This window comes from Artemia sp. Qi Xiang Cuo, chromosome 14 (genome assembly GCF_049724085.1).
Source record: "Artemia sp. Qi Xiang Cuo chromosome 14, ASM4972408v1, whole genome shotgun sequence".
Classification (NCBI taxonomy): Eukaryota; Metazoa; Arthropoda; class Branchiopoda; order Anostraca; family Artemiidae; genus Artemia; species Artemia sp. Qi Xiang Cuo.
In genome coordinates this window covers 52,471,441-52,490,798 of record NC_142807.1, presented here as the reverse complement: position 1 = coordinate 52,490,798, position 19,358 = coordinate 52,471,441, and the positions used below count along the sequence as shown (strand labels likewise).

Sequence of the window (19,358 nt, the reverse complement as noted above, 5' to 3'; positions counted from 1 at the left end):
TAAGTGTTAGTGTATGCAAGAAGAACCCAACTCAATTATTACAAGGTAACATAAAACAAGGTTAAAAAAGGAAAGCAGGAAGTTGAATTAAGTCAGGAAAAAAAAAAAAAAAAAAAAAAAAAAAAATTATGCAAGAAGGATTCGACCAGGTTATTACAATGTAAAACAAATTTTAAAAAAGGAAAAAAAGGTGAATTATTTTGCAAAAAAGTAAAGTTCAGTGTATACGAGGAAGATCCAAGTCAAATACAAGAAGTTATCAAATAGCTATGGTAAGTTTCGCGCAGCAATTTCCAGCAACTCTGATGCCGAGGATCCAGGATTATTTGACGTGTCGTCTATGTGGGTGTTCTATAAATACATGCATTGCTCTCCGTCAGAGAAGGTGTCAAACTCGTTCCGGACAGAGCAAAGCCTTTGCGATCAACTCGCCAAAGTACAACACTACCTTGTACAGGGTACACCCCGCTAAGATTGCTTGAAAACGAGTTTCGCCCGACGATCCATCGCCACGCAAAATGGCCTCCGAGTAGAGGTAATCTAAGAAAATACTCTCTAGCTGTTCAAGAGAAGATATAATAAATACCTCAAAAGTAAAAAGCGAGGTAATTACCAGGACTAGCGGCATATCGCTTGTGATGGAACCGTGAAGCCTGTAGTAAAAAAAAACAGAAAAAAAAAAAAAATCCAAATTCATCTATCATTCAAGGAAAAAATTTACAAGTTGTGATAGTAAAATAAGGGAGAGCTGGACTTCCACCGTACCAATTTTTCTCTTTGGACGACTCCTCAATTAATAAATCACTGCCTTTCACGACTCTACAAAAAAGATAACTATAATAAATATAAGGGTTTCCTAATCTCAGACTCCAAATCAAACAAAAAAGAAAAACAAACTATTAAGACGTAATATGACATTAGCCATTTTCACTTTGTCATAAGCACTTCCTTTTACCATTTTTCCAGTTCAGTTCGACCAAATCTTCATCCCTCAAATATTGCCTTATTAGGTGTTGCCCTTCACTAGATGACCAATGGTCCACAAGAAGCAAGGATTCATTTTCTAGTGTCACCGCCAGCTTAGATCTAACCTGGTGCCGCAAGAGGGCTTTAGTGGAAGCCATTCCCTGGGAAGAAACAAAACATAAATATACAAATAGTTTAAAAATATGGAAAAAAATAAGCAATCAGAGCCTAATGACTGAAATATAGATTTTCAAATACTAAAAATCTATCTATTGAATAGATCTTCAAATAGAATAAATCTTACAATAGATTTTCAACGAGTAACTAAAACTACCCTTAGACCATTCCTCTGATAAAAAATTTAGCACATGTTCCTTCAATTTTCAAAGCACCGAAATGTTTTTCCAAAAATAAGGCTCTAAGCGAATTTTCCAGAAATTGTTACCTACCTAGATAGTTTTTCACGCAAAAAAAAATCTCAGCGTACCAATTTAAAAAAAAAGAAAAAAAGAGCCGTTTTCGAAAAAAAATCACACTTACAGAGAGTAGATGTAGAAACAAATATATATATATATATATATATATATATATATATATATATATATATATATATATATATATATATATATATATATACATATATATAAATAAAATAATATATGGAAATCATTTTTGTGGGTAAACTATTTGGACAGTGTGAAGTCAAAAAACAATTCTTACTTCTTAATATGCAAAATAATTATAGCTAACACATTTTGAAGGCAGACCCGCTGTACTTTACCCCACCCACCCTAATGTGCAAATTTACAGCCTTAATTATCTATATATATATATATATATATATATATATATATATATATATATATATATATATATATATATAAATATATGAAATTATTATTCGTTTAATTAAGTAAGATTTTAGGCACAAAGTTAAGGGATGATAAGCGACTCTTCTTTACATTTATTTAACGGCAATAAGCGTATGGAAAATTCATTGCCTATTTACAATTCAAGTATATTTTTTATCTATCTTAATAATCTGTGAATCGAAAAATTTACCAGACATTTTTCAGGTAAATCATATAAGGATATTTTTGGGCACAAAGCACAGTTAATTAGGTACTGAACTCATCTGCTTGCGAAAGAACTAGTTTGATTCTATTCATCATGTACAAGGAAAGAGCGGCTAAGTCTTCCAAATAAATACAGACCATATCCCTCGAATTGTATCACTATTTGCCACATAACAGGTTTTATCCCTCAGAAGTAATGGGGTGTAAAAATAACTAAAAAAAGAGATCACAATAAAACTTTGCCTCCTACAAGGGGGAAGAGAAAGGCTAAACATTCCAAATTAGGCTAGGATGAAATGACCCCAAAATTACTAAATCTTTGAGAGTTTCTTGGTCTCTAGCTACTACTAGTAGTAGCTACTTTTTCTTTTTTTTTCAAAATTACAAGACTTAAAGGACACCCTAGAGGGCCAATCGTTTTGATCAAAAGCTTCCGTCAATCAATTGATTAGATGATAATTGACCGTCTAGGAACCGATTGAATCACTCAGACTTCGTATCAATCACCGTCAACGCTTGACTCAACCATCAACCAGGTTCCTAGATGATCAATCATGCTTTAATCAATTGATTGACGGAAGCTTTTGATCAAAATGATTGACCGTCTAGGGTGTCCTTAATAGCGAAGTGGTAAAATTACTTGCCTGCGGCTATGGTAGCTTAGATTTTAATTGGATAAGACAAATTTTTAAGAAATTCAAAATCAAATGAAATAAAACATGGTCTCAATAGGAAACTGAGGGAGTATAGTAGTTAGAAATATGAAGTATATAAATTTTTGCACAGAAACAAAATACAATTTCATGATGATAAAATCAGAAGACCAAAAGGTCAGAAATAAATTTTTTTTTTCTAGAATCTACAGATGTAAGTGAAAACGAGGGGCACGAAACCGATTAAGCTTTACATAATTTGATCTTTTTAGATCGTTTTCCTCAACTCACCAACTTTTTTCATTTATGCATTTATAATTTAATCAAATTAATATTCCTAGATTATTGAATTTTTTTTTTATTTTTTAGTCCATTTTGCAAACGAGTTATTTTTTTTTCATATTTATTATTTATTGTTTCTCGTGCTGTATATATACTTAGATGTTTGTTTGTGGACAGATTTTCAATAAGTTTGATTCAACAAATCATAGAAAATCGTTTACAAAAAGAAAATGCCAGACCAATTTCCTCCTCGAACGCATTCGCCAATAAGCACTCCGAGGAATGGTTTCCGCTCCAAAATTATCCTCACAGCTTTTAGTTTCCCCGGGAAAATAACAAGGGAATGCTTTGTATTATTTTCCTATTAGCTTTCATAGAAGTGAACAGTCAAACTGAAATTGACAGAGATGCTATTCTAAGGAAAAATGAAGCAATTATTGTCTATCCAACAAATGTAAGATGTTTTGGGTTTTTATTTATCTAATAATCAATGCTAGGACTATCGTTTGACGGGCATGTACAGACGGAGGTGGGGGAGGGGGGGGGGAATCCAAGCCTTAGTTTTCGATTGAGTTCTCATAACGTCCGCGCAATTTGCTGCTTTTGGTTTTATAATGAATTGCGCCTCCTCCCTCAACAATATAAACCCATGTGTTTATCATTTGAATTAAATTCACGATGAATTATTTCAAATTCACTCCCCTTCGGATAAATTTCTGATTAGATAAGCCTATATTTATTCACTTAGTTTCAACCGTACCTTTACCCATATAGAAACTTTCAAAATATATGCATTAAGATGAAATCGTAGCAAATTTTTCGTACACAGAACTAGTTGAACTTTTGTAAAACCTATTTTAATGTGAGGTGGAGCTGGAGATTACAACTAACTTAGCTAATTCATTCAAAACCAAAACACGGTATGTATACTTTCCAGTATTGTTAACTGCATAAATATGCGTAAAGACTGCTGTCTTTATTCGTAAAGTCTGAAAAACCTCTAAACATCTTAAGATCCAAAATTTAATATATACCGTTATTTACCATATAGTAAGTCAATGTTTATTTCAAAAAGCTCAATGGAGCCAAATTCGGACGTCAACCTTAAACTAAAATTGTTCAAAACTTTTCGGTTTTATTGCACACAAGTTCTTTTGATTTTGGACAACAGCTTCACCAGAACTTGTTTTCATTGGTTGTACTGCAAAATGAAAATGTATTTCTTGCGAAGTCAACAAGTTTTTGGTGTTTTTAAGCTTAAAGGCTTAGGAAAATACATACATTCCGTTTTTTGTTTTCCGAGAATGCTAGCAGGAGGAAAGGCAATAGCTTTCGAAATTTCAATGTATCTTACTTTTAGTTAGTAAATACTTATCAAAATACTTGCTTAAAAACTTTAATGTTCAATATTTAAATAAATATTCAACATTTATTTAATATTCAGAAATACAAAACTTCAATTAATACCACATTCTTATGATTTTGGATAACCAGCAACGGCAACAGTGGCGTAACTCTGTAAGCTTAGCCAGAGTCGACCTAGCTCTAAATATGTAACTATAGAAATCTGGGGAAGGTAATTAGGAAGGTTGTGCAAAAGCACATGATGGCTGACACCCAACCCCAAATCGCCATTCCTGGCTGAAGGGCCATAAAACAGAAATCAGCACCGCCAGTTTGGTCTAGTGCCGCATCGTTTTCTTTTTTTCTTAAGCTCATATTTCGTAAAAATCTATTTTTATTAGTTGCGCTGCAAAGTGAAAATGTGTTCCTTTGGAAGCAATCATATTTCTTTTCTTTAAAGCTTCAAGGCTTAGCAAAATACAAACACTCTTTTGATTTTCGTAGGAAGGGGACAGACAAAAGCTTTTAAATAATCACAAATAATCACAAATATACCTTGCCTAAAACTAAATACTTTTCTTTTGGTTTTAATTTTGTAAGAACAGCACACTTGTAGGATCAATTTTCCAGGACCCCTACATTTCGAAAACTACGTTCACCCGCATCCCACACCTTAAATATGGCGAATATAAACTATGGCAAAAACCATGAAAATTTGTTGATAAAGGAGCCTCTAGCCCCTTCCAGCCCTTTTTTACACGTTTTTCATACCTTACCTAAAACTAAATCCTTTTCTTTTGGTTTTAATTTTGTAAGAACAGTAAACACTTGTAGAATCAATTTGCCAGGACCCCTACATTTTGAAAACTACGTTTACCGACACCCCACACCTTAAAATTTACGCAAATTGACGTCACCGGATCTAATGAACCGTTATGAAATCAGACGAAATAAGGACATTACTGTTATTATTCAGTTTGTTGCAAAAAAAAAAAAAAAAAAAAAAAAAAAAAAAAAAAAAAAAAAAAAAAAAGGTCAAATAGACGGGGGGAGATTCCAGGTTTTCACCCAAGTATTACGAGCTGAGATAAATATTTATGGGCTAAAGCTGAGCTGAAGTATGAACCTAACCCCCTCCCCCTCCCTTGTATACTGGCCTTTCCCAATGACAAATGGTTTGGTTCACTAGGCATTTTTCGAACACTCCAATAAGCACTGAAATATCTGACCAAGGGACGAATTTGGACTGGGATGCTGAATTCATCGAAAATATTGAGCTTCAACTACGTTGAAAATCAGGACTTTAAACTACGTACAAAATAAGTACTTTTGAAGCAATTCGAAACCCCAGAAACCATATAGGCATTTACCACCCTCTTATAGTTTCATTAACTGGCAAATTCTCGTATAACTTTTGGGCTTTATCATTTAGTTATGTTTGATACTTCCACTTATTAATCACAATCAGGCCTTTCTTCTATCATTCTATTGTATTGTGTTGGCTTTAGGCTATACTATTTATTAGTGGGTAACCACGTCAGGGCATAGGATGCGGCACCAGAATTCACCGTCCGAATCGACGGTGCTGATTTCCGTTTAATAGTCCTTTAGGCAGGAAGAGAAATGGGCGGATGGGGTTATCTATCCTTTGTTTGCGCACAACTTCCTGTTTACCTTCCCCAGATTTTTCCAGGCACTCATTTACAGCTGAGTTCACCCTGGCTGAGCTTACAGAGTCACGCCATTATCTCCCGCCCCAAACCAAATAATCACCAGGACTCCAACTCTTGTCCAAAGGAATGTTGGGCCATGCCCTAATTTGAATAGTTTTTTTTTGTATGAATGCCAAGTTTTTCTTCAAGTATTAAATTTTCGCTTTCCCGATTTGGATACTTGCCTTATATTAAGTGAATTTGAATCCAAAATAATTTATTCTATAATAATCCTATACATTCTGTACCCAGAAAAAAAAAAAAAAAAAAAAAAAAAAAAAAAAAAAATCTGATTGTTTGTATTGGTAAAGTAGAAAATTTACCTACGGCCAACAACAGCCATATATATCTTAAAAATAGGAAAAATTTGGGGAATAATTTTTAATGAAAAAAACTTCGGTACGCAGTTATGTGAATTTTTGGTAGCAGCAGGTGCCAAGTAAAAAAAAGAAAGCTGGGTGAAAAATCATCAAATGTACAGTTGTATTATTAATATTTGAATTTTTATGGACGTAGAGCGTCGTCGACTTTAACTTTTTACATTTGCTAATTTATTTTCATAGTTTAACGTGGCAACGCTGACAGAAATATGGTACTGCACTAAAAACTTTATAATTTTGAAACAACCAAAAGAAAATTTTTGGGTATTCACAGAATTTAGATACGAACAGTTAAAATGGGCCCAGGGGATCAAAATATTTTATTTTGATGTCCTTGGTACATTAATTCAAAGATTTAAGTATTAGTGGGGAAATGGTTAAACGGTCTTGAAAACAGACTTCTTCAGCAAAGGCAGGAACAATCCAAGGTCATATAAACCCCTTGTAGCCATGATCCAAATGTTTTCATATTCTATTGTCTCAGGTGTATCCAACTCATCTTATTACAGCTCCTTTTCCACAATTCTAATACTATATATAACAGATAAAAGGTGAAAGAGATTTGCCATATTGCTCCAATGAGCTTGGAAAGGTGGCTTGTAACATCATCCAACAACGATTTTGGTTTCTTTTAATAGCCTACAGACAATGCAGATGCCAAGACAGAAGCGAATGTGATAAAACACCAACGAGATATGGCAGAGATAACAAGAGTGTCGAGCCAAGCGTTTTCTTAAGCAGTGGAGCAGAGCTAAAGGTATGGCGACGAATAATTGTATGGTCGTTTTTAACAAAGCATGTAACAACATAGTTTTATTGTTAAAAAGGGCAAAAATTGTTCTCGGCAAAAATCCTTGATTTTTCTTCCCTACAAATTAATTTCACACTGAAAAAAAAAAGTCTCCAAACGTAAACATACAAAGGTGAAGTTCTTCCCTTGAAGAGATCCCGAAGAGTGAGACTAACATATGTCTCCTCAATAACACGAGATTGAAGTTCTCTATCTCCTTATGACTTCTACGAAATAATTCGGCAAAAATCGGAAAAAGGACAAAGCGACGTCACTACATTTATTCTATCCGGTATATATGATTGAAAACAACGTTATCTGATTTTTTTTTTTTTTTTTTTTTTTACAAATTTGTGCAGTGGGTAAAAAAGGTAATTATTGTTAATTATTAAATCTTCATAAACAAAAAAAGACTTTTCAAACACCCCTTCATTTTGGGCAAAACTACTTAAAGCGACAATTCTGACAAACCTACGTATTTTTTTCAAAGACTTTTCATACACCCCTTCATTTTGGGCAAAACTACTTAAAGCGACAATTCTGACAAACCTACGCATTTTTTTCCCACCGTTGACGTAATCGTGACGTAATATTTTCTATCGTTGACGTAATGTTGACGTAATATTTTCCATCGTTGACGTAATGAATATCGTAAAAAAGCTCCTTATCGTGGAGTTGGACTAAAGACCTGGGATAGAAGGAAAATAAAGGCAGAGAACGGACAGAATGACCAAGGGAATTCGCTATATTCATTCCTGTTAGTGTATATGATTGGAAACAACATTATCTGAATAGTTTCATTTTTGTTTGTAAAATAAGGCTAACCAAAAAGGTAATTATTGTTTATTACATCCCCATAAACATATAAAGACTTTTCATTAGCGGTCGGCACCGTTTCTGTTTTTGGCCAAAACAGAAACGGTAAAAAACGGCAATAAAAAAACGGAACAGAAACGAAAACGGTGAAAAAAAACGGAAATCCGTTTCTGTTTTTCCGTTATTTTTACCGAAAAACCGAAACGACCTGTTTTTACTTAAAAAACGGCCTTTTTAACAGATATTTCTGTTTTTTTTTTCAGTTTCTTTAGGTTTATGAGAGTAAAGTGAATATTTATTAATATAGATTAATAAAAAAGACCAAATATACAAAGACCAAATATATGAAAAGACCACATAAATTAAAATTTATCACTTAAAAACATTCGGAGTTCAAGTGACTTTGCAGTCATTCGTGAGCACTGCTTTCGCGTAAAGTACCCAGTAATACTAAATGCACTCTCACTGGGTACTGAAGTTGCAGGGACTGATAGATGAATACATGAAATTTCACTTAACTCCGGGTAAGTGTAAAAGTAATCAGACCAAAATTCTAGTGGAACAGAATTATTTTGTCCTGATCTTCGTCTCTCGCTCAAAAACACAGGAACTCGCTCCTCATATGCCCTGATAATATTTGCTGCCACGCGTTCAATGCTCATACTGTTGGCATTTTGCCTCGTAGACTTCATCCGTTACCCAGTCGAGAAACTTAGAAAACAAGCTGTGTTCTTGATCAAGAGTTTCTGGTGACCCTTTTCGGTTAGTCACTGCCTTAGTAGGAGCGACATCAATAGGGAAAGATTTGGAGTTCAATTGGATTGGATCGAGTTCTTCTGTGCTTCTCTGCTCGGAGATGAATTGCTGGAGAAGCGAGGAGATGGACTGACGAGCTGACTCTCTGTCTACACGTGTCATTTTTTCATAAATTGCAGTGTCCAAAAAGCCAGCTCTTGTGAAGAGCATCATATCAAACTTAGGACTGGCTGAAAATTATCTCCTGAGCTGAACAACTAGAAGTTCCTTCAGCCCATTGATTGACTCAGCCATAACACTAGTATCTGGAGTCTGACAAAACAACAGTAATCCCTTAATCGTCAGCACGACTTTGCTTGCCAAAACATAATTGTATCCACTAGCTATCACTGTTGCCTGTTTGAACGGGCGAAGAACCTCAATGACAGCTTCCACGACGGACCACTCATTGCTGTGATGTTCGAGCTCTCTAATCTTAGCGTCACGTAGGTTTTGGTTGAAGAAGTCGCGCAGTGGCTCTTTTCGGGCACAATACATTTCTATCATGGTAAGTGTGCTGTTCCATCGAACATTCACGTCTTTTGTGATGGATGGACTAAGATTATATGTCTTGCAGATAGCTTCAAAAAGATCGTGGGATTTGGAAGATACTATCAGGATTCTAACCAGCTTTCGTATTTTTACCAGTGCTGGTCCCAGCGTCAATACTTCACTAGAGACGCCTCTTTGTCTAGGTATTGAGCTCTCACTATCGCTGTCAAGGTCTGGATCATTTAATTCTGAGCTACTATCATCATCATTACTGCAGTCGGTATACCCAGTTTCTTTAATGGCATCATCTCCTACAGTCACGCCAGGAAAGTCATCTTGTTCAGCAGTATCAACGTTGTCATCAGATTCTGAACTGGATCCTGAATCATTTAGGTGGGGAACACTCGCTAAATCTGCCTGGTTTCTGCATTCCCAAAGCTTAAGGGCATTAGTCACCACACTATGCAGGTTGTGTGCAAAGCATGAGCTTCGCATAATTTCACCGTCTCTGAGAGCCTTTACTATATTAGCTCCCGAATCAGTAATTATAAAGTAGACTTTCCGTAGAATTCTGAACTTCTGGAGGCTACTACAGATTGCACGAAGAATGTTGGCGCTAGTGTGAGCAACTCTTAGTCTCTTAAACTCAAGGATTCTATGCACCAAAGTTAGCTTGCCATCAGTGCTTTTCATCACATAATGAGCTGTAATACCTAGAAAGCCAGACCCCGTTCTTGAAGACCAGCAGTCTTGGGTCAAATTCACTTTCCGGACTTTCTGGAGTTCAGCTTTGAGCTGCTTGACCTTCCTTTTCTTTGCTGTAACTAGATGTCTCGCAACAGTACGAGCTGACGGGCCAGTAAGACCTCCTGTAGGTTTAGATATTAGAGCCTTTACTCCTGGTTTTTCAAATATTGAAATAGGAAGCTTGTCAATGCAAACCCTTTTCCTACACAACGTGTTCAGCTTCAGCTGCTGCTGCTTTGTTGACTTCAAAAAATTTCTTATATCCCTTTTCTTTCCAGTGCCTTCAAATCGAGTTGGGTTAGTTTCACATGATGTGCTCGGCATGCTGAGCTGAGACAAGGCTGTAGAATGTGACTTCTTTGGAACAGTACTTGGTTTAGGTTGTTCAGCAATTTTGTGTTTAGCCATAAGGTGATTTTTAAACGATGTTGCAGACCCCTTTGTTGACTTCACATCTTTTTTGCAGTAATTGCAGGTAATTACAGCTGCTCCCTTATTCCTGGTCCCATGTTGCTCCCAGAACTTGACTTTCTTTGATGGAGGGCCCTCTCCAAGTTCTGAGTCAGAACTTGATGAAATATTTGATGCCAGATTTGATGCCATTTATGACAGCATGTGTATTGGTACCTGCAAAGCATACCATTACTAAGTGCATGGAGCAGTGCAGGTCTAGTTACTCCTGTGATTGCAAATAAGAGTATGAAAGAAGAACAATTCAAGGAAAAATGACACTTCTCTGTAGGACAGAGCATAATTTTATTCCATAAGCAAGTCTTTTTTCTGTATTTGTGAATACTCCTCATATGGTATATTAAGGGAAATAAAATTATAGTATTAATAATAGTAGGAAATGGTAAAGCGTAGGCCCAGGACTCTCTGATGTAGCTAGAAGATTTTATAATGCAGATAATAGATTGACTAATTAGACCATTGGAAATAAGCTGCTCCAAATATTTACTAAAGTATATGACATTTGAAGGGTAAAGAATATCGAGGCTATTCACATTTCCTTCCTGGGTGCTACTAGTGAACATGCCTAAAATCAACATGTCATTTGGAAATTTTATACCCTCATGCTGAAGGGTAGATCATCAACATCTTCAGCCTACTCCTTTGTTTAACAGTCCCTTGATTATAAATTTCAATCAACTAATTCAATTATGTTGATGTGAGAAACCAGGGGTAAAGGTGCAGATTAGTTCCTCCTGATAAAACAACTTATTTCTTTCTGTATATTATTCAGTCAATTGGGCTGTAAAGTTGCACATATACTGTCGAGTAGGAACAGGATAAAAACAAATCTCTTACTGTGGCTGGGTTCCAACCTTTTACTTCTCGTAAGCCTAGTAAGCCCTGCAGCACTAGCAGAGGCAAAATCAGCAAGATTCGTTTAGTAGCTCCTATATCTGACCATTGGATATCAAAGATTTTCTGTAGTTCCGCTTCTGCTAGTGCTACAGGGCTTACTAGGGTAATGAAAATTAAATGGTTGGAACTCACCCTGTATATCCTGGTTCTGTTGGTAGGGCCTCTGTGCCCTACACTACAGGGGGAACTAATCTGGGTGAAGGTGCAGTTTAGCAACCCCTGATAAAACAACTTATTACTTACTGTATATTATTCAGTCAATTTGGCTGTAAATTTGCACAGATAGGGTTCAGTAGAAGCTGGATGTAAACAAATCACTTTTTAGTGTATATCCTGGTTCTATTTACAGGGCATCTGCACCCTACACTACTGGGGTAGATAATCTGCACCTTTACCCAACCAGGTAACCATCTACTTTCAAAGACTAACCAAAGGTGTAAATCCAAGTAGACTGCTTTAGATTAATTTTTACTATGGCGAATGTTTTCTTCAATAGCAAATCTTTTCTTCGGAAGACGTAAAGACATCGCTTTTCGATAGATGACAAGTATCGCTAATCCAATAAAAGTCGCTAGGCTGTGCTATGGTGCTATTCGTAATCAAAACACGGAAAATGAAGAAAAACGGGTTTAAAATAAACAGTAACGGCAAAAAGGCCAGAAAAAAAACGAAACAGAAACAGGAACGGTAATAAAAAAATTGGCTACCTTTTTTCTGTTTTTTCCGTTTTACCAAAAAAAACATAACAGAAAACGGTAGAAAAAAACAGAAACAGAAACGGCGCCGACCCCTACTTTTCATACACCCCTTCATTTTGGGCAAAACTACTTAAAGCGACAATTCTGACAAACCTACGTATCTTTTTCCCATCGTTGACGTAATGTTGACGTAATCGTGACGTAATATTTTCCATCGTTGACGTAATGTTGACGTAATCGTGACGTAATATTTTCCATCGTTGACGTAATGAATATCGTAAAAAAGCTCCTTATCGTGGAGTTGGACTAAAGACCTGGGATAGAAGGAAAACAAAGGCACAGAACGGACAGAATGACCAAGGGAACTCGCTACATTCATTCCTGTCAGTGTATATGATTGGAAACAACATTATCTGAATAGTTTCATTTTTGTCTGTAAAATAAGGCTAACCAAAAAGGTAATTATCGTTTATTAAATCTCCATAAACATATAAAGACTTTTCATACACCCCTTCATTTTGGGCAAAACTACTTAAAGCGACAATTCTGACAAACCTACGTATTTTTTTCCCATCGTTGACGTAATGTTGACGTAATCGTGACGTAATATTTTCCATCGTTGACGTAATGTTGACGTAATCGTGACGTAATATTTTCCATCGTTGACGTAATGAATATCGTAAAAAAGCTCCTTATCGTGGAGTTGGACTAAAGACCTGGGATAGAAGGAAAATAAAGGCAGAGAACGGACAGAATGACCAAGGGAATTCGCTACATTCATTCCTGTCAGTATATATGATTGGAAACAACATTATCTGAATAGTTTCATTTTTGTTTGTAAAATAAGGCTAACCAAAAAGGTAATTATTGTTAATTATTACATCTTCATAAACATATAAAGACTTTTCATACACCCCTTCATTTTGGGCAAAACTACTTAAAGCGACAATTCTGACAAACCTACGTATTTTTTTCCCACCGTTGACGTAATGTTGACGTAATCGTGACGTAATATTTTCTATCGTTGACGTAATGTTGACGTAATCGTGACGTAATATTTTCCATCGTTGACGTAATGAATATCGTAAAAAAGCTCCTTATCGTGGAGTTGGACTAAAGACCTGGGATAGAAGGAAAATAAAGGCAGAGAACGGACAGAATGACCAAGGGAACTCGCTGCATTCATTCCTGTCAGTGTATATGATTGGAAACAACATTATCTGAATAGTTTCATTTTTGTTTGTAAAATAAGGCTAACATTTCGTTACCACGAACTATTCGAAAATTTCTGTAAATACGACAATCCAAAATGGAATACCAATAGTACATCTTACCAATCGATAAACAGGAAATTTGTTTATTTTAAAGAAAATTCTGTTGGCCCATTAAACAAATTTTTCCACTCTGGTCCGAAATGAAATACAAACAAATTTTCGCCGACACGAAAACTTTCATCGAAAGATGCGAATTCCGGCTGCTAAGCGGAACTCAAATCCCATCAGAAAATATTTTAAGAGTAGTTCCAAAACATCTCACTCTTGAAATCAATCCTTAACATGTGATTCGTGTATTAATATTGTTTGTGCTTCATTATCATTCATGTTCCAAATGAAAGCCAACTGACATAAACTATTTCGATAATCAAGGGAACTTGATAGACTTACTAGACAATACTATTTCATTTACTTTAAATATAATTTTGTCGGCCCGTTCAACAATTTTTTTCAACTCTGATTCGAAATAGAATACAACCGAATTTTCATTGATATCGATATTTTTTTCATCAGAGACGTGAAATCCAAATCCTGTCAGAGAATAGCTAAGTAAAGCCCCCAAAATTCTCACTATCTACCAACCCTTGAAATACCGTATTTCAAAAGAAAGGTCACTAAAATGATTTATTTCCATAGTTTTGCGGAACCTTGAGAGACCTACCGGAATGTAAGGTCGGGGAGATCGGACTTGGAATCGACATGTCAAAATCAGCAGATAGGTTATCAGATGCGAACCCTAAACCTGGCGCTCTTGCGAAGATTTACTTGCACTGCAAACCGAATGATCGTTACTACCAGTGGCGAAAAACCTACGATCAACATATTAACGAAACTATGAAAAAAACATACGCTTATGAGCATGTAAGTGCAGATATTTCAAAATATTTCATTCTTTCAAACTATATCATAAATGTCTGCTAATATAAATTATCTAATGCAAAAAAAAAAAAAAAAACAACAACAACATTGTATGGGTCTGAAAAAATGAAACTAAATTTAACGAAAACGAAGATGATTTGAGTTATTTTGCAGAAACACCAAAAGAACAAAATATTGTTTTTTTTTCAAAACTATACCACAAACAATAGCTACGGCACTAGAAAATCATATAGCGCGGTAGAAAATTATAAAATTAATTTGAAAAATGAAGTGAAAATAAATAATGAAAGTGGAGACATTTCGAATCATTTTGCTTCTTTTGGAATAAAATTGTCCTTATTAGGACTCCATTATTGGGGGGCCCATTCCCCAAACTAGAATTATTTTAGCTTTTTAGGGTTTCCTTGGCCAATAGTGTTTACGGCTTTGATATTGAAGCCGTTCATAAAAAAAAAATTATGTTAGCCTTATCAAGCCCCTTTGTCGGGCCCAAACAATACCACAAGAAATTGCTACGCCACTAGAAAATGATCGAGTACGTAGAAGTAATTTTGTAGAAAGACATAAAGAATAAATTTTTTTTTCAAAACTATACCCCAAGCAATTGCTTCAGCGCTAGAAGATCATCTAGGGGGGTAAAAGAAAATCTTCCCATGAATTAAAAAAAAAAAAAAAAAAATAACGAAAGTAGAGATGTTGGAGTCATTTTGTAGAAATATAAAAAGGACACTAAAGCTTATAATAAAACAAAAAGCAGAAAAATACCGTGAAAAAAAAATACAAAAAAAGGCAACACAAAAAAAAAAAAAATCATGAGTGCAATAGCAAGTGTGTAAAAAAAAGGACATAAAATGTATCACTAAAAAAAATGTGATTTTTTATTTTATGATCGAAATATCAATTATAATGAAAAAAATTCAATTAAAACAATGTGTATTTCTTCGTCATTTAAGGGAACCAAAATAATTATTTCGAATTGTCAAGTTTCTAGATTTACAGATGTCGTTGACAACAAGAAAAACTCATCTTTTTCAACAAAAAACAAAGAATCCAACAACTACTCCTATCCACTTGTCATAGCAAAGCCTCAGAGGCAAACACACTCGGAGGACATGGCCAATGTCCTCAGAGGCAAAGTGACCAATACCCCTCCTCCATTCCGCCCTTTGTGAAGCACCTACTTTAGCCATCTCCCAAGATCCCAAAAGATTGTAAGAAATTTCTTAGGCTCTCGTTCCAGCCAAATCTGAGTGGTCTTACCACCTTGCAAGTTCTTTAACAAAACCAATTTAGGTTTTCGGTATTTGTCCACTTAAAAGACATGGTGAATCCGCTCTTTCACGATATATATATATATATATATATATATATATATATATATATATATATATATATATATATATATATATATTGATCGTAGTCAGCGTATTACAGTTCTCGCGTGCACACTTCGTAGAACACTATCAACTTTTCAGGATTCCGAATTCAGATTATCGATATAGTACATCGATGATTCTAATTCGTTGTCTCCTATCTTATTGATTTCTAAGATACAAAAGTTTCTGTTTTTTTCTACTTTTATTTTATTTTTGACTTAAAAACCTCAAAACACATTTTTAAGCCTTTAACTCGGCCTTAAAATTTACGTTTTACGCATAAATTGAAAATATATATTCTACATGTCGCTTCTTTCATCATATGCATATTGAGTAGAATCAAATATCGCAGTTCTCGCTCGCGCATCTCGTCGAACAATGTCAACTTTTCAGAATGAAAAAAATAAACTAATTTAATAATTTCTTGATTGATCGTGCATATAAGGAACATACATATATATATATATATATATATATATATATATATATATATATATATATATATATAATTGTTTCACAAGAATCTTGATCTGTTTTGTCAGAGAAGAGTCGTTCATTAAATTCTAGGCTGGATATAATCATCATCAAGCGAATTGAGGAATCGATTCAAAATTTATTGGTAATTTATTTGATTTTCTTGAAAAAATTTGATTTTCGGATTTATTTTCTGGAATTCACGAATCCATTAATTTTGATTCTGAATTTGATTTTGACTCAAACAAAGAACATCGAGCTCTTATTTTGTGTTAAAAAAAAAAAAAAACATTTGATCTTCGGACTTATTTTCTCGTATTTTCAAATCGTTTATTTTGACTCAAACAAATAACATCGAGCTTTTATCCTAGATTTACAAAAAAAAAAAAAATAATAATAATAATAATAAAAAAAAAATTCCAATGAACTCTTCCAAGTGCTACACAATTAATCTACCTCAAATACAAATTAAAGCAGGGAAAAAAAGAAGGAAAAACATCCCAGCATAACCCCTAGTTCCTACTAGATGCGTTTTGTGAAAAACCAAACGATTATACGGATTGCGGACGATTTTTTACCAGCTTTTAGGGGATAAACACAAATCTCGCCAGCGTTGAAATTGTCTAACGCGTTCGAAAAATCGTGCTCAGAAATCAAATGAATATCTGATTGTTCAATTGCTTACATTCTATATCCTGTAAACTACCATCCTTTTTCCTTTTTGTGGTAATTGAGACCATTGAGGGCAACCTAACCCGCGTTTTGTTGAGACCATTGAGTTGGGGGAGACTGTTGATATTAAGTTACTTATTGACAATATTTTACGGAGCCACAAAAACGTTTTCGAAATTGGAGGGGTTATAGTGTTAATAAATAGACTTCAGACTTTCAGTGTTAATAAATATCACATCATGTCATATTTTAAATACAATAAGCAAGATAAAAAAAGAGGAAAAATATCTCACATTTTGTGGAAAACCACAATACGGATCGCGGTCGATATTTTACCCGCTTTTTGGAGAAAAACGCATATTTGCATGCGTTGAGATTTTCCCGCGCATGCGAGAAAACACGCTCGGGAGTTAAATGGATATCTGCTTGTTCCACTGTTTACATTCCATAGCTTTGAATTACCATTTTTTTTTCTTTTTGTAGTAATATTAAAAGTTTAACAACAGACAGTGGATTAAAACTCATTTTCTATAAGATAAATTAAAGGTAGCTACTTTATTTCGTATCATGCCTACGATTTTCTAAGCAGATAGCGACGAAGACAACACTGCATTTCAACCATAAACATAAACAACAAGTAGAACAACAGAGAATTTTTCTTAAGACAGTGGAACTTTAAACCTAAATGAATATTTCGATCTATATCCAAGGGCCGTCCTCAGCAAAACAAGAAATATAAATATAAAAGGAACTTACATTCAAATACGAACATTAAAACTAACTTTTTTTACAGTTCTAGCATCCTTACTTCAGGGTAGTTCAACCAGAACTCTCCTGATTGAACTTCCCTGTCCTGGATGAACTTCCTAAAGGATGTCTTGGTCGAACTTTCCTGAAGTAAGGATGCTAGGACTGTTTTAATTTTTTTGTTAACTTTTTTTTTAGTTTTAATGGTTGTATTTGAATATAAGTTTCTTTTATATTTTGCTGAGGCCGACCTTTGGGCATAGGGTCGAAATATTCATTTAGGTTTAAAATTCCACTGCCATTAGAAATTCCACTGTCGTTATTCTACTTGTTGTTTGTGTTTATTTTCTAAGTAATTCTATGCGTTTTTCCCGCAAAATAAATGCGTTGCCAGAATCACGCTTTTCCTTAAATAACAACATGCTGGAACTAAGAATAAGATGGAAAAATACAACCAGTTTAATAATAATAATAATAAAATTAAATTATAAAACCTATTTCTTTTATTTCTAGTTAACAAAATGCAAGCTCGGTAATTTCTGTGGATATATATCAAAAGATACGTTTTCTACCTACTATAAGTGCCAGTGTCCGTCTGGTCAGATGTGCCTTCCAAAAGAAGAAAGTCAGCTACAATCAATCAGCGAAGTTCTATTCGAAGGGTTTGCTTATGAAGGCTTTTGTTCAAAAGTAAGAGGATTCGACGATTAAATAAAACATAATTTAGTATTTGAATGTAAGTTGAATGAAGTTCCGTTATTTAATCGGCAATTCAAAAAATCCGAATTTTTGTTTGGTCTAATAATCACATTAAAGATGGCGTTCTCACTGCAACAAGATACTGAATTTGGTGGTCCTCGGTGAATAATAAGGCAAAGCTTCACGCAAAAAGGGTGTAACTTAAAAGCTCATTTAGGGAAATAATGGCTTCTTTTAATACATTTCACTATTCTGCTTCGGTTGATATCAGGCAATCAGGCACAAGGGGGCTATTTGATTCATGCCAGAGTACGGGTAATTGGTAAGAGTGGAACTGGTGTTAATCTCCAAAAGAGAAAATCACCAGTACCATCTAGCGTTTTGCGTTTCCTGTCATCTTCTTCGAGCTTCGTAATTGTTTTTTCTTCTTCTGAACCTGAGGTCAGAAATTTATTACTAGATAGTGACTAGATGAGGTAGATGACGTGTGTGCCTCCACTTTAAAGTTATCCCATACTCTTTGTTCCATCCCTTTGGTCCATAATCAAATACTTATTATAATAATAAATAATTTTATTTATCTATTAATAAATAAATCTTATTTCTTTACTATTATTTGGAATAATACATCCTATTCATTAATTTAATATATTTATTGATATAGTTTTTATTATAATTATTTATTTATATTTGCGTTCCAAAACATTAGATAATAAAATAAGTCGGTCAATTTCTGGCATTATACGTGCAGAAAGAACTATGATGATACTCTCTGATAACCATATAAGAGGTCGAGTTTGTAGTGATTAGTCATTCTAAGGCGGGGCAAATAACAAATGACTAACTAAAACTAATGACGGCTGGCTTCTAGAACGCAGCCTAAGTAACAGCAGCCCAAAAGAGGTGAAAAAACTAAAGCAAGTCTTTCAATTTGTTAGACTTCATTTATAAAAGTAAATTTTACCTTATGTTCAGCATTTACAGTTGGTATTCACAATTTTTTATTGTAACTTCACCTTAAGCCTCAACCCCTTAAATTTTTTAGGGTAAATTTTTCAGATAATATTTATTTCACAAAAAATCTTCTTTTCCTAAAAGATTCGAACCAAGCAAAATTT

At 34.5% G+C, this 19,358-nt stretch overlaps 2 protein-coding genes across 2 annotated transcripts in view; one reads left to right on the top strand and one right to left on the bottom strand.

Annotated features, from left to right (window-relative positions):
* Positions 1-755: 755 nt before the first annotated feature.
* Positions 756-19,358, bottom strand: part of LOC148944606 (uncharacterized) — a 53,276-nt gene continuing 34,673 nt past the window's right edge. The window contains exon 7 of the mRNA XM_089099718.1: positions 756-1,127. Within this exon, the coding sequence (XP_088955844.1) occupies positions 936-1,127 (192 nt within the window). The 3' untranslated portion in view covers positions 756-935. The remainder of the gene's footprint in view (positions 1,128-19,358) is intronic.
* Positions 3,310-18,270, top strand: LOC148944607 (uncharacterized). Its single transcript, XM_089099719.1, has 4 exons — positions 3,310-3,431; positions 6,958-7,170; positions 14,030-14,254; positions 18,055-18,270. The coding sequence occupies exons 1-4, from the start codon at positions 3,321-3,323 to the stop codon at positions 18,250-18,252; spliced, it is 747 nt and encodes a 248-aa protein (XP_088955845.1). The 5' UTR covers positions 3,310-3,320; the 3' UTR covers positions 18,253-18,270.